Here is a 15,555-nt window from a genome sequence, read left to right as displayed (position 1 = left end):
GTTCAGAGTTCATTGTGGTTGTGCCTCACGCTGGTTACAGTCTCCATCCCTGGGAACTGATTTTTTATGTCAGAAAGCCGAGCTCTCATTATGTCATATAATAGGATCTGTATCCGTGCCTTTGTATGAATATTCTCACGGCTGCGTTGTAATTGCGTGTTAATTTTCTGTCTTTCTCTCCAGCCACGCGGCCGCCCGGCGGTTGCCACACAGATGAGTTCCAGTGCAGAATGGATGGTCTGTGTATTCCCATGCGATGGCGCTGTGATGGAGACACGGACTGCATGGACCTCAGCGATGAGAAGAACTGCGAGGGCGTCACACATATGTGTGACCCTGCCGTCAAGTTCGCCTGCAAGGACTCGGGTTAGTACAGGCTTGGCCATTCTGAATGTATCATACACGTGTCGGTAACAGTAACAGCGGATTGAGTCATGATACATCAAAACAGCACTCCTTAAAGACCCAAAATCAAAGGTTTTGTCACTTTAGTCTATCTGTGTTAGCTTGAACGCCATTTATATGCTATTGTACTCCTAAAAATGATTGCACATTTACTGTTTTCTCTTATAGGAAATAAACCATAATTATTGCTTGCACATCTTGCACTTTTGCATTTGTGTCCAATAAAATGAGACTGCCCTTCCCCTCAAGTTATAAATACCTGACCAGCAAAGTAATGCGTTACAATATTGCTTTGCTCCCTAAAAAGCTAGTTGCATTACTTAGTTACTTTTTATGGAAAGTAATGCATTACTTTACTTTTGTTACTTTTTCTCATTTGGGCTGGGCTTGCTTGTTTGTTTGTTTTTTCCTAAATAAAAAAAGCAAAAGTTATATTTTTGGCAAATGTAAAGGCCTTTTCACACCAAAAGTTAAATTAATAATGCACTCAATGCTGAATGCAAATGGAAAGTCTGGATACAGGAGAAGAAAGTTCAACACTCTTCAGCAATAAAAACAACAACAAAAAAGAAACACAAATGTGATGTTTATCTGAAGTCATTATTTCTTATTGGTATGGTTGAATTGTGTCATTGAAGTGAGATTAAATACATAAAGTATATTTGTTATATTTAACATATTCATGTTTGCATTTTACTGTTATTATTCATTTTGAGGAGTTAATCAAACATGAATCTGTTTTTGTGCCAGTGAGATGAGTAAATGCATGCTTACATTTAGCCTAGAACTACAGTACTTACTCGCGATTTCTCTCAACATGGGGACAGGAGATGTGGCAATCAATAAATAGGAAAACAAAGTCATTTGCGTTACTTATTTAAAAAAGTAAATTAAAAGGTAATACGTTACTTTACTCGTTTCTTGAAAAAAGTAATCCAATTATGTAACAAAGTATTTGTCATGCGTTACCATCAACATGGAATATTGCCATGATGATAATATAGTTTGTGAAGAAATTTCTTTTATTAAATTTGAAATAAATAAAATGCTAAATAGAAGCATTTTTGCAAGTGATCTCTGACTTTTGGGCTTCTTTTCTTTGTGTGTTTTTAGCCCGCTGTATCAGTAAGGCCTGGGTGTGCGACAGGGACAGCGATTGCGAGGATAACTCGGATGAAGAAAACTGTGAGGCTCTTGAGTGCAAGCTCTCCCACCATGTTTGTGCCAGCAATGACTCTATCTGCCTACCTCCTGAGAAACTGTGCGACGGCAAGGACGACTGCCCTGATGGCTCGGACGAGAAGCTTTGCAGTAATGCACATGCACACAAACACAAATACACTCAAGTTAAAGGGATTTTAGCTCAACCTCATGTCATTTTAGACTTTTAAAATAAATTCATATTTCTTTTTAGCAAGGACGCATTAAAGGGATAGTTCACTTTGAAATAAAATTTTGGTATGTTTTAGCTTACCTCAAGGGCATCCAAGATGTAGGTGTCTTTTTTTCCGCAGTAGTTTCAATTTTGATATTTTTAGGTCGAACCGTTCTTGTCTCTCAGTCATTTCATGCAGATCTATGGATACTGTCTCAAAGAGCATGCACAAAGTCCAAATTAAAACAATTCCCCATCGTCCAAATTAAACAATTTCCCATCGTAAGTACACATTGATGGCCTAAGACACGAAACGAGCGGTTTGTGTGAGAAAACGAACAGTATTTATATCGTTTTTAGCTCTAATAACACAGCCGCGTTCAAATGATCTGAGGGCTCGGGCGGGTATAGTAATATACACTAGATGTCGCCTTCGCTACTGCAGTTCATTGGAACGAAACCGTAGCCAAGGCGACATCTAGTGTATATATCTATACCCGCCCGAGCCCTCAGATCATTTGGACGCGGCTGTGTTATAAGAGCTAAAAACGATATAAATACTGTTCGTTTTCTCACACAAACCGCTCGTTTCGTGTCTTAGGCCATCAATGTGTACTTACGATGGGGAATTGTTTAATTTGGACGATGGGGAATTGTTTTAATTTGGACTTTGTGCATGCTCTTTGAGACAGTATCCATAGATCTGCATGAAATGACTGAGAGACTAGAACGGTTTGACCTAAAAATATCAAAATTGAAACTACTGCGGAAAAAAAGACACCTACATCTTGGATGCCCTTGAGGTAAGCTAAAACATACCAAAATTTATTTTCAAAGTGAACTATCCCTTTAAGTTGTTCAAAAGTGACATTATAATGTTAGATGGTAGATTTCTATAGTTTCTACAGATATCTACAGTGACAATCTATAGTGACCAAATTCCCGGCTGTCAAATTCCAAAAAGGACAAAAAAGCACTATAAAAGTTGTCCATATGACTTGTTTGCTGTATTCTATATCATATAGCTCCAAAAGAATATAGTTCACAAGTCTTATGGATTACTTATTTGTGTACCTTTTTTTTGTGTCTGTGTGTGTTTTATTGAGCTTGATAGTCAGTGGATCCACTCATTATATATGCAGAATTTTTTGCATGAACTATTCCTTTAAATGTTTCACAGTTTGCACAGAGCACAACAATTCTACTTGTGTTTTCCATTAGCATATGATAGAAATTTCAGGATTGATTTCAAATCAAATAAGCACATTCTCTTCAACTGTTATGTTTATGAGTTACTCACAAACACCCTTTCAATCTCACCCACTTCTTTCTCTTTTTCGCCTCTATTTATTGTAGATCTTTGTACGATGGATAATGGCGGCTGCAGCCACAACTGTACCATCGCTCCTGGTGAGGGCATCCTGTGCTCCTGCCCAGCTGGCATGGAGCTGGGTACTGACAACAAGACCTGCCAGATCCAGAGCTTCTGCGCCAAGCATCTGAAGTGCAGCCAGCGCTGCGTGCAAGAGAAGGCCACTGTTAAGTGTGCCTGCTATGAGGGCTGGGCGCTCGGGCCAGACAGCGAGAGCTGCAAGAGCACTGGTGAGGGAGAGACAGGATGGAGAAGATGATATGACCTCTAGAAATGACTGAATAAAAGAATGACATCTTTGGATGAGATGTACAATACACTGGTGTATATAATATATAGGGCATTATGAAATAAACAGGCATTTTAGTGCAGTCACAGTACAGTCATTTTTATATAATTTGTTTTTACTGGAAATTCAGCTCCAACATTTCTTTTCTTAATTATATTTTTATAAATATTAAGTTATATTACTTTTAAATAGTATATTATATTATATAAAAAGGCGGTAACACTTTACAATAAGGTTCATTAGTTAACATTAATGTATTAACTAACATGAAATAACAATGAGCAATACATTTGTTACAGTATTTATTAATCTTTATTAATGTTATTTAATAAAAATACAGCTGTTAATTGTTCGTTAATTCACAGTGCATTAACTAATGTTAACAAATACAATCTTTGATTTAAATAACGTATTAGTAAATGTTGAAATTAACATTAACTAAGATTAATAAATGCTGAAGAAGTATTGTTCATTCTTAGTTCATGGTAACTAAGGTAGTTAACTAATGTTAACTAATAAACCTTTTTGTAGTAATTCCAAAATAAAAGATTAGATGTGTGATGTCCTAATGTGCCGTGTTCATGTTCTTTAGATCCATTCAAGCCCTACATCATCTTCTCCAACCGGCATGAGATCCGTCGGATTGATTTGTACAAGGGCGAGTTCAGCGTGCTGGTGCCTGGCCTGCGTAACACCATTGCCCTGGACTTTCACCTCAACCAGAGTTCCCTCTACTGGACGGATGTGGTGGAAGACAAGATCTATCGGGGAAAGCTGTCGGAAAGCGGAGGTAAATGAATGTCCTACAAATGTCTTTGAGGAGTGGTTGTTCCTTAGTAAATGTTTTTTGTTGTTAAGAATTTGTTTATTCCTGGTTAAATACAGCTTACACTTACACACTGTTAAGAGTGCTACAGATGCTATTAACAGCTTAAACTGTATTTAACCCAGAAGATTTGAAGTACATAGCAGCAGTCTCCATTAGTTTTAATATTCTGTAAATAATTTATATTATATATGGAACATTTATATTTGGAATATTTAGTATAGTTATATATTTATATGTATAATTTATATATATATATATATATATATACACTGAACAAAATTATAAACGCAACACACTTGTTTTTGCCCCATTTTTCATGAGCTGAACTCAAAGATCTATGACTTTTTCTATGTACACAAAAGGCCTATTTCTCTCAAATATTGTTCACAAATCTGTCTAAATTTGTGTTAGTGAGCACTTCTCCTTTGCCGAGATAATCCATCCACCTCACAGGTGTGGCATATCAAGATGCTGATCAGACAGTATGATTATTGCACAGATGTGCCTTAGGCTGGCCACAATAAAAGGCCACTCTAAAATGTGGAGTTTTACTGTAATGGGGAACACCCCCCCCCCCCCCCCCCCCCCCGTGGAATGTTGGTCCACTCCTCTTCAATGGCTGTGCAAAGTTGCTGGATATTGGCAGGACCTAGAACACGCTGTCGTATATGCCGATCATATATACACAAACATTTATTTTTAGTTGGAAAACTTCATTAGTTAATGGCTTTAGGGAAAAAGGAACTTCAATCACATTCTCTTGTTTTACACACTTGTTTAAAGTTCTGAGTTGACTTTGTTGTCTTGCTGTGTGTTTTCCCACACGGTCCTGTTCTTTTCAGCATACCAACTTAGTCCGTAATTCACAAAACCACAGCGTGTGATGGTAGCATAGGAATTTGGACGCCTCTGTCTTTACCCATTTGACTCATTCCTACATTGCGTGACTACAGGCAGAGTAAAAGTAAAGTGTCAGAAGCACCATGTTGCTTCAAACACGCGCACACACACCTCCCTCCCTCTCTGTCCAGGTCTTTCCAGCGATACGATACACTGTCCAAGCCTTTGGATCCCTGCTGGCATTTTTGACAGAGTAAAAATATGACCAATGTGGCTGCCAACGCTGAAACAAAGTAACAAAGTGTTGTTTCTCAACCCCCACCGGAGAGGCTTCTCTGTCTCCAGCCCAACAGAGAGCTGTTCTAGACCTTTAATTACTGCTCTGTATGAGAGTCTCTCACAGATCAGAGAACGGCTTGTCTTAATTGGAAATGTTTTTTTGTCTTCCACATGGCTGTAGCTCAAAGTGAGAGAATATTTATTGCAGCATTGACTTATATAGCTTTCAGGCTGGAAGCAATCAAACGATTTCTCAGCCAATACACAGTCGGAGACCATTGGCAAATGCTTATACTACGCTCCCCCCCCCCCCCCCCCCCTCTTTTAATACAAACTTTTCATTATAAAATGGATTGTATGCATAATCTGAGTGAAAAGTTGAACACATGAATGCATTAGTTTTTGGTTTGTCTCTCTTTTGCTTACAACTGCACTCAAGCTTGTGTAAAACATGTTCATGTTCTCCAGCATGATTTGAAATTATCTAAAGAGCATCTTAAGTCACGTGACCAATGTAACAACTTTTCTTATTTGATTAGTGACCTAGAAATCTTAAATATTTAATAAGGATCTTAAATAAGGATCTTAAATATTTATTTAGGGATGCACAATATACTAGCACTGTATTAATTATTGGCTAGATTAGAGTTGTTTATTAGTATTTGTTTATATTTGGTAAGTAATTGTGTATTCTCATTTCCATGTTGTTTCCGTGTATTCTAATGTTCCATTATATAACATCATCTATTGTTAACTTAAAGTTTCTCTTTAATAACACTGTTAAATGTAATCTTTAACAAATCTCAAAATGAATATTAATGTTTGATACTTTACATGTTATAATGATGACTAATTTCATTTGTAGTGTTTAAAAGTATTTTTAGTGTTTTATAATTGTATTATAATTTTTTAAAAATAGTATAGCATTTACATTTTTCTTATAAAATGTTTGCAATTTAGAGGTTATCTCATATTATTAAAATTATTAACAGCTTATCGGTATTGGTCAGAATTATTATGTCGGTTCCACAATTTCTTTTTCATCTTCTCTTGGTACGTTTTTCAACATCTTAAACATTTTATTTCAAGGTTTAACATCTCCATGTCTTTGTGTTTCAGCTCTCACAAGTTTTGAGGTGGTGATCCAGTATGGTTTGGCCACTCCAGAGGGACTGGCTGTGGACTGGATCGCAGGAAACATCTACTGGGTGGAAAGTAACCTGGATCAGATTGAGGTGGCCAAGCTGGATGGTACCATGCGTACAACTCTGCTTGCCGGAGAGGTGGAGCATCCACGTGCAATTGCGCTTGATCCAAGAGATGGGTAAAACACATTATACTTTGACAGTGCTGTTATTTTTCAGTGTTCTGAATGACAGAATTAGGTTGTTACAAGTGATGTCTCTCTTTTTTTTCTTTTTCCTCCCCCAGTATTCTGTTCTGGACTGACTGGGATGCCAGCTCCCCCAGGATAGAGGCTGCGTCTATGAGTGGGGAGGGCCGTCGCACCATCCACAAAGAGACTGGGAATGGTGGCTGGCCCAACGGTCTCACTGTGGACTACCTAGAGCGCCGTATCCTTTGGATTGATGCCAGGTATGCACATACAATTGGCACTAAAAACGAAGTAACAGAAAATGCTAAAGTATCCACAGTTGGTGTCCTTGATCTTCTAAAAATAAAAATGTATCTTTAGATCCGATGCCATCTACTCTGCGGCTTATGACGGTTCCGGCCTGATCGAGGTGCTCCGGGGTCATGAACACTTGTCACACCCCTTCGCAGTCACCATGTATGGAGGAGAGGTCTACTGGACGGATTGGCGGACCAACACTCTGGCTAAGGCCAACAAATGGACGGGGCACAATGTGACAGTCGTCCAGAGAACAAACACTCAGCCGTTTGACCTTCAAGTGTTTCATCCATCTAGACAACCTCAGGGTGAGAACAAGCATGATTAAGAAAAACAAAAAATTCCACTTCATTTGCGTATGTTTTGTTGCTTTTGTGTTAGTTGTAAACATCAGTGTTGTTTCTGTTATCTAAAATATAAAAAATAATTTTCGTTAACTGAAATAAAGCTAAAATTACTAAAACTGAAATAAATTAAAGCAAAATAAAAGTGACAAAAAACAAAATGACTAAAACTTAAACTAAAATTAAAATGAAAACTGAAATAAAAAATAAAAGCTTACTCAAACTGTCAATGACTACTATAATAGTATATAAAAATGATTAAAATAACACTGGTGAACATTTTCTTACTCCTTTGCAGCTCCAAACCCGTGTGCGGCGAATGACGGGATGGGGCCGTGTTCTCACCTGTGTCTCATCAACTACAACCAGACCTTCTCCTGTGCCTGTCCACATCTCATGAAGCTCAAGGCAGACAAGCACACCTGCTACGGTAGGCTCCACCTCTCTCAGCCCTTAGATCCAATCAAATCTCATGTTTTATTTATTAGCAAGTTCTGAATGGAATACTGTTTTACTAGTTACTGAATACTGCACAATATGTTACTTTATCCATGACCTTGGCATTGCAGACAACGTGCTCTATAAGCTATAGGAACAATATAATTAATTAATATACCCTGTACTATAAATAATAGTAGGTATTATTCCATGATAAACATTTCAAACAGAAATCATAGGCTGTGTTCATAGTCGTCCCCTATTACCCTCATTTACTATTCCCTGCATTAGTCCACTTATATAGTTCACTTGACAGAGTGAATGAAAATGAGTGAGCGAATGTGTGTGCCACTTAGTGTGCCAGAAGGGCTGCCGCTTTTGCATAGTTTGTGCTTGCTGTTTAATAATCATTTAAAATTTGGCAAACTGGCAGCTCTAGTAGTACTAAAAAGATTTATCTTGAACTCTGTCATGGAAACTACTAGCATGTATAACAATTAATAATCAATTTAAAAGGAATATATATTCCTGTATATATATTCCTGTTATACCTGTATGATATTACTCTGGACCAGTGGTTTGGAAAGTGGATGGATGGATGATTCAGCTGCAGGTGGCATCCTCTGGTCAGACACAGGAATTCATTCGATGTGACTCTAACAGTGCATTGTGGGTATTCTCTAGCCGTTGAGCGCATATATGTGTGTGTGTGTGTGTGTGTGTGTGTGTGTGTGTGTGTGTGTGTGTGTGTGTGTGTGTGTGTGTGTGTGTATGTGTGTGTATATATATATATATATATATATATATATATATATACATTACATACATGCATATCATTATTTTTATATATATATATATATATATATATATATATATATATATATATATATATATATATATATATTCAATGATATGGTTGAGCGTACATCGGTTGTATGCTGCTCGTTATTGCGGTGCATTTTGGGATTGAATGAGTGCACGATAACGTTCACTATGGTTTCACACACCACTACAAATGGCTGTCCCCTCAAATATGCCCTATTTAAGGGTATAGGGAGCGATTTCGAACACAGCCATTGTCACCTCACTACATTTTATCTATCAAATTTTTTAACTATAGCTGTTCAGTTTGCTACTGATATTATTTCCATTTTAATCCATCTGACTGGAAATGGAAGGTTGAATGCATTGCATTGTGTGATACAGTAGTCCATGCAGTAATCTAGTGTAGGTCACCCAGGTATTCTACATAGTACATACAAACATGTACTGCAGTAATAGTAAGCTATTTGGAATGTAGCCTAAATCTCAATCCAATTTGAGTGAGCTGTAAGCAAAATTGCAATTCCACAAACCTCCTTACCTTGTATAGTTTTTGTTTGCATCTAGCGAAACTCAATAGCATTTCATTATAACTTCACTTTCAAGTTAATGCATTTAAACTTGTGGCAGCTTCAGTCTTATGGAATATAATCTTGTGGAATCTGCATTTTTCTTCAATTGAAGAGTTTAAAAAGCTGTAACTAAAAACATGCATGTATATACAATTAGAAAACACAAAGACAGAACAAAAAAAAAATCATACTTTGCTTACTTTTTTTTTAGTTTATTGTGATTTTAAATGCATTCATTCTTATATCTTTAGGGCAAATTGTATACACTCCAAAAAATGGTACAAAAGTTGTCACTGTGATGTTAGTACCCTTTTAAAAGGCTCTAATATGTACCATTAAGGTGCTAATATGCTCTCTTTAGGTACAGGGTACCGCCCCAGTAACAGCTTTTGTACATTTTTTTCTGTGAGTACATGAATTGCGTAACAGCATGAGACCTTTCTTTTAGATTCCATTCGCGTTGGCGCTAGATCTGCTAGGTCTGGCTCTGAGTATGTCAGTAGTCTTGTGTGGGCTGTAAATCTCGTTTAACAGTCAAGAAAACAACAGTGCACCCTGTCGCCCAGATGCAGGATCAGTGTTTAGTATTCAGCAGCGCAGCTTCCAATAATGGCTTATGGAGAGCAGAGTGATTGGAGAAGAGGACCTGTAGGTTCAGTGATGAATTACCATTGACATTAGATAGTGGCAAACACAGGAGTAGGAGCCGCTCTCTCTGTTCAGGCTAATCGCTATGGCGAACGCACATCAGTATTTCAGACTAAACTGTAGTCTTTGCTACTACTGTACATTTTTTACTTTAACAGTTTTATGTATTTATATATATATATATATATATATATATATATATATATATATATATATATATATATATATAATAATGACTACAATAGCATATACTATGTGTGTATATATGTGTGTATATATATATATATATAATATATATATATATATATATACACACATATATAATTTGACATTAAATCTCCAAATTAATGTAAAAACAACAAAGGCAGTAGTCTATTTAAAAAAAAAAAAATGGAATGTCATCTTTTTATGAAAAAGGCCAGTATCACAGATACCAATGCTGCTACTGATGTGATCTATAAAATAGTTTTTTGTTTTTTTTTCTCAATTCTAGCCATTAATTAGCTATTCAGCATTACAACTTTTTAATTTAAGGTAACTTAAAACAATTTTAAACTGTAACCCCATAACACATAAACCCATTATAATAAATGTCACATTTACATGTGCCACTTGCCCTGTTAAAATGCACAAAAAGTTATTGTATTCATTGTTTTTGTCCCATGTAACTTTGTAAACGATGATTTCAGATTTTTAGGTAGGTCTAACAGGTCAGATATACACATAAATTGAATAAAGTTACCAGTCTTCACTGCTTAAATAATAAATGAAATATAGATTAATCCTTATTAAAGCTACAAAAGTTATTCTGTCTAGAGCAGTGAGTGATTTTCTCTTTTTATTTTGTTCTTTGATTACCCTTAATGACAAACAGCAGCAGGTTTATTAGGCTGCTGTCACTTTAAGACCTGCGGCACATGACGCGGATCTGACACTTATCCTGTTTTCTCTCCAATCTTTACGTTCATTTAAGACTTCATTGAACTAATTTAAGACTGTGCTTGCGCTTGAAGGGTGAGCATTTTGGCATAATTGTGTTTGTTTTTTTTCCATTCAAGCACTGTCTGAAGTGGTTTTCTGTGGTTTAAAAGCATTTGCATGAATAAGAACGTGGTCATATAATGTAAAGCTAGCCAAAGGATGACGGGGAAAAACTGAAATAATATTATATTTCTAGTGACACTGACACTTCTGATTTTACTTTGCAGAGAACCGTCAGTTCCTGTTGTACGCTCGTCAGATTGAAATCAGAGGGGTGGACATTGATAATCCCTATTACAACTACATCATCTCTTTCACTGTGCCTGACATCGACAATGTTACAGTGGTGGATTATGATGCTCTGGAGCTCCGCATCTACTGGTCTGATGTCCGCACTCAAACGATCAAAAGAGCCTTCATTAATGGGACTGGTGTTGAGACTGTTGTGTCAGCTGGTAAGATAAGAGTTTGAGCTTCAATATCTATTATTTGAAATATACATTGGCCCTAAAAAGTATTTGAACAAATGGAGATATTTTATTGCTTTAGAAAGCAAAAAATCAAACTGATAGACACCTTCAAACAAAAAATACTATAAAAGAGATCTAACTTTTCCAATTACATTTCTGATCTGATCTCCTGGTCATTTTTAGTCATTTTCTCAGAAGACAGTTTCCCTTAAAATCACTATAACTGTTATGTTCATGGTCGATTAAGTTTGAAATTGTCCAAATATTTTTCGTCTTCATTTTGAATAGGGTATCTATTTGATCTTTTATAACATATTTAAAACATAATAAACAGTGATTATAACCTACTGACGTTTTTGGTGAACTACTGTATATACACTAGTGTTCAAAGGTTTGGCATCAGTAGTACATTTTTTGAAAGTAATAAATAATTTTGTAAGTTTCTTTGTTCTGTTGGACATAAAATAAACTATTTTGAAGAATATGGGTAACCAAACAGTTGATGATCCCCCATTGACTTGCATTACTTTTCATACTATGGAAGTCAATGGGGGATCATTAACTGTCAGAAACTGTTTGGTAACCCACATTCTTCAAAATATCATCTTTTGTGTTCAACAGAACAAATAAACTTACTAAAGTATTTACTTACCAAACAACCAAGAAACTCAGAGGTTTAAAACAACTTGATGGTGAGTAAATTATGACAGAATTTTTTATTTTTGGGTTTTAATTTGATTAAACATCACAGTAAAAACATTTATAACGCTACAAAAGATTTCAATTTTAAATAAATGCTGTTCTTTTGATGTTGGTGAGCATAAGAGGCTTCTTTCAAAAACATTAAAAACACTTGCAGACCACAAACTTTTGAACAGTAGTGTATGACTTCAGTGACTTTTATTCACATTAAATGTCTTTTGGAGGAAAGAAAGCAAGTCAAATACACATTTATTTTTGCTATTTTGCTCTGTATTTCAACCTGTGTGATCAGTTTCCAATCCTAATCCAAATTTTCTTCCCTTTTTCCTCTAGACCTCCCTAATGCTCAGGGTCTAGCTGTAGACTGGGTCTCCAGAAACCTCTTCTGGACCAGCTACGATACGAATAAGAAGCAGATCAATGTTGCACGTCTGGACGGGTCCTTTAAGAATGCTGTAATCCATGGGCTGGACAAGCCTCACTCTTTGGTGCTACATCCTATCCTGGGGTAAGTACAAGAACGCACACATGCACAATTGCTAGTGTAGGCATAGCATTTGAGATTTACTGTCATTTTAGTCTCTTTAGTCTCTTTCAGGTTGTTTAGTAGGCCACATTTGGAGAGGAGCAGATGCTGTGCCAGTATGCTTCTGGCAGAGATTTTAAAGGCTGTAGATGAGAAATGTAGACGTTGCTCATTAGTGTGAGCTTTAGGTCGGACAATATGGCTGCCTTCATGTTGCACTTCTCAATCTGTTGCTGTGTGGTTAATGTGAACCAGATGTACTTGTTGCAGTGCCACTTTCCAATAAAGATAATGAGCTTGTCCTTGCAGACAATACAAGTCACTCAACTATTTTTTCTTTTTTTTTTTTTTTCATTTGGTGATATGTTTTTCCCTCTACAATATTTTTTTGATAAATTACTGTTTATTTCTTCTGTCACTGGCAGTACATCACAGCGTTTTGGAGCATTCTGTTGAAGACACTTCCCAGGCGTTTATTTTTAAACCAATCCAAAATGAAGTGTCATAATGCCTTTTTATGTGCAAAATCTCAAATAATCGAACCTCAACAAACATTTAACAACATGGTGCATTTTGGAAATAAGTATTGCTATTTTTAACTAAAACCAAAGCTATTGAAAATGTTTTTGGTAATTGAAATAAAGCTGCAATAAAATGTAAATATTAGATGTAAAACTTAAATGCCTTGGCAACTAGCTGAAATGAATAGGGAAACACGAAAACTGTAATAAAAATATATTAAAGCTGTATAAAAATATTTTCAAAAGACAAAATTATTAAAACTTTTAAAAAATCAAATTAAAATGAAAGCTGAAAATATATATAAAAAAGCTCATTCTAAATATAAACTACACTATCAAAATAGTACTAAAATAACACTGTTGCAAATCATTTGCTGATATCTACTTGATTGATATCTACTTTGTCAGCTACCATTGGTCTTATGCTTTGCTTATTGTTTCATTACAGAAAGCTCTACTGGCTCGATGGGGACAACATCAGTATGGCCAACATGGACGGCACCAACCACACATTGCTGTTCTCCAATCAGAAAGGCCCAGTGGGTGAGTGACCTGTCTTGATTCTTTACCTTCTGTTTGCCTAAAGCCAAAAGAAGGCCAGTTGGAGATGATGTTTTACACGTTGACTTCTTCCTGTGACAGGTCTGTCCATAGACTTTGACATGCAGCAGTTGTACTGGATCAGCTCAGGGAACAGCACCATTAACCGCTGTAAGCTGGATGGCTCCGGACTGGAGATCATTGAGGGCGTGAAAGGAAAACTTACCAAAGCTACAGCCCTCGCCATCATGGGTGAGAGAGCACCATCAACCTGTTTCTCCACACGGATTCTTGATATTCAGGAGCGTATATCTAGAGCTCCACACTCGGCATTATTAAACCTTAAATGTGGGATAACAGAATGACCTCTTTTATGTGTAGGAAATAAGTTGTGGTGGGCCGATAAGGGCACAGATCAGATCGGTACATGTGACAAGAGCGATGGAGGCAACTGGAAGGTTCTCCGAAATAACACCTCACCCATGATGTATATGAAGATTTATAATGAGACTGTGCATCAAGGTGTGTGTTTTCATATTTATATTGATTATGTAAACCTAAAATGCATGTGACTATGTCCTCATAAATGAATATGGAAGTGAAATGAGAAATTGGTCTTTGTAAATGTTAATTAATTAATTAATTAAAACAATATTTAAATATTTAATAATTCATCAAAATTACGATTAGTTTGGTGATCATTGTTGTTTTTTTGTTGTTGTTACTTAATTTGCCTAAATATTCGATTTGAAGAATATTAAATGGTAAAATAGCACACATAATCAAAGAGGAATTCCTGGATTGTCAGATGGTAAGACAGATTAAATATTAATATGATCATAGATGTTATTACATTTTAATGAATTCTTCAAATTATATACATTTATATTAATTATTTTACCCTAAAATGCAAATGTGACTTTGTCCCCATAAATGCATATGGAGGTGAAAATTAGACATTCTTCTTCATAAAATTACAAAATTTTAAAAGGAAAATGTGTTATTCTAATTTTAATTAAACTATTAATTAATTATAATTTAAAATAAATAACAATTAAATAATAAAACATTATTATTAATAATAATAACAATTAAATCATTATTTAACTGACTAAATATTCAGTTTAAAAAATATCCAATTAAATGTTAAAATAATTCACATAAGCTAATTAAAGGGGAATTCCTGAATTGGCAGATGACAAGAGAGACAAAATATTAATAAAATAGAAAATTATAATAGAGTAATACATTTTTATTAATGGTTATTATAAATAATACAGATACTGTGATGCTTTTAATCACAGAATGATACAGTTTGGATGTGATTGATATCTACTATAGGTACCAACCTCTGCAGTAAGAACAATGGTGACTGTTCTCAGCTTTGCTTGCCAACTTCACCAACTACAAGAGCCTGCATGTGCACTGCTGGATATAGTCTGAAGAGTGGCCAACAGTCCTGTGAAGGCAAGATCTCATACAAGCATCACTAATGTACCCATTTGCTTTCATATGAGCACATTTTAACATTGTGTATATTGTACTTTTGTATAAAGGCATGGGCTCGTTTTTGCTCTACTCCGTGCATGAGGGCATCCGTGGCATTCCTCTGGACCCATCAGATAAATCTGATGCCCTGGTTCCGGTGTCGGGCACCTCTCTTGCTGTGGGCATTGACTTCCATGCTGGTGAGTAGTACGCAGATGTCTTTGTGTCCATGGATTCAGCCTGAAAATTGCCCTGAATGCAACTAAGTTGGTGTTTTGTGCTTCTTGTGCCCTGTAGACAATGACACCATCTACTGGGTTGACATGGGCCTGAGCACTATTAGTCGAGCCAAGAGAGACCAGACCTGGAGGGAGGACATAGTGACCAATGGCATCGGACGTGTGGAAGGTATCACCGTTGACTGGATCGCAGGTGTGTAAATGTGCAAACACACAATTAAAACACATTATATATTAGTGTG

The 15,555-nt window shown here is 36.1% G+C and overlaps 1 protein-coding gene across 4 annotated transcripts in view; it reads left to right on the top strand.

Moving 5' to 3' along the window:
- lrp1ab (low density lipoprotein receptor-related protein 1Ab) overlaps positions 1 to 15,555 on the top strand; it is a 125,841-nt gene that overhangs the window by 73,752 nt on the left and 36,534 nt on the right. For all 4 annotated transcript variants that reach the window (XM_079849083.1, XM_079849082.1, XM_079849084.1 and 1 more), the window contains exons 21-36: positions 184 to 366; positions 1,519 to 1,716; positions 3,137 to 3,382; positions 4,034 to 4,231; positions 6,509 to 6,713; positions 6,821 to 6,985; positions 7,086 to 7,330; positions 7,665 to 7,796; positions 11,055 to 11,282; positions 12,333 to 12,507; positions 13,495 to 13,589; positions 13,689 to 13,838; positions 13,968 to 14,108; positions 14,928 to 15,053; positions 15,143 to 15,274; positions 15,372 to 15,506. In XM_079849083.1, coding sequence (XP_079705209.1) covers positions 184 to 366; positions 1,519 to 1,716; positions 3,137 to 3,382; positions 4,034 to 4,231; positions 6,509 to 6,713; positions 6,821 to 6,985; positions 7,086 to 7,330; positions 7,665 to 7,796; positions 11,055 to 11,282; positions 12,333 to 12,507; positions 13,495 to 13,589; positions 13,689 to 13,838; positions 13,968 to 14,108; positions 14,928 to 15,053; positions 15,143 to 15,274; positions 15,372 to 15,506 — 2,754 coding nt within the window. The remainder of the gene's footprint in view (positions 1 to 183; positions 367 to 1,518; positions 1,717 to 3,136; positions 3,383 to 4,033; positions 4,232 to 6,508; positions 6,714 to 6,820; positions 6,986 to 7,085; positions 7,331 to 7,664; positions 7,797 to 11,054; positions 11,283 to 12,332; positions 12,508 to 13,494; positions 13,590 to 13,688; positions 13,839 to 13,967; positions 14,109 to 14,927; positions 15,054 to 15,142; positions 15,275 to 15,371; positions 15,507 to 15,555) is intronic.

Source organism: Squalius cephalus (assembly GCF_949319135.1).
Source record: "Squalius cephalus genome assembly, chromosome: 18".
Lineage (NCBI taxonomy): Eukaryota > Metazoa > Chordata > Actinopteri > Cypriniformes > Leuciscidae > Squalius > Squalius cephalus.
This window is presented reverse-complemented; position numbering and strand designations above follow the sequence as displayed.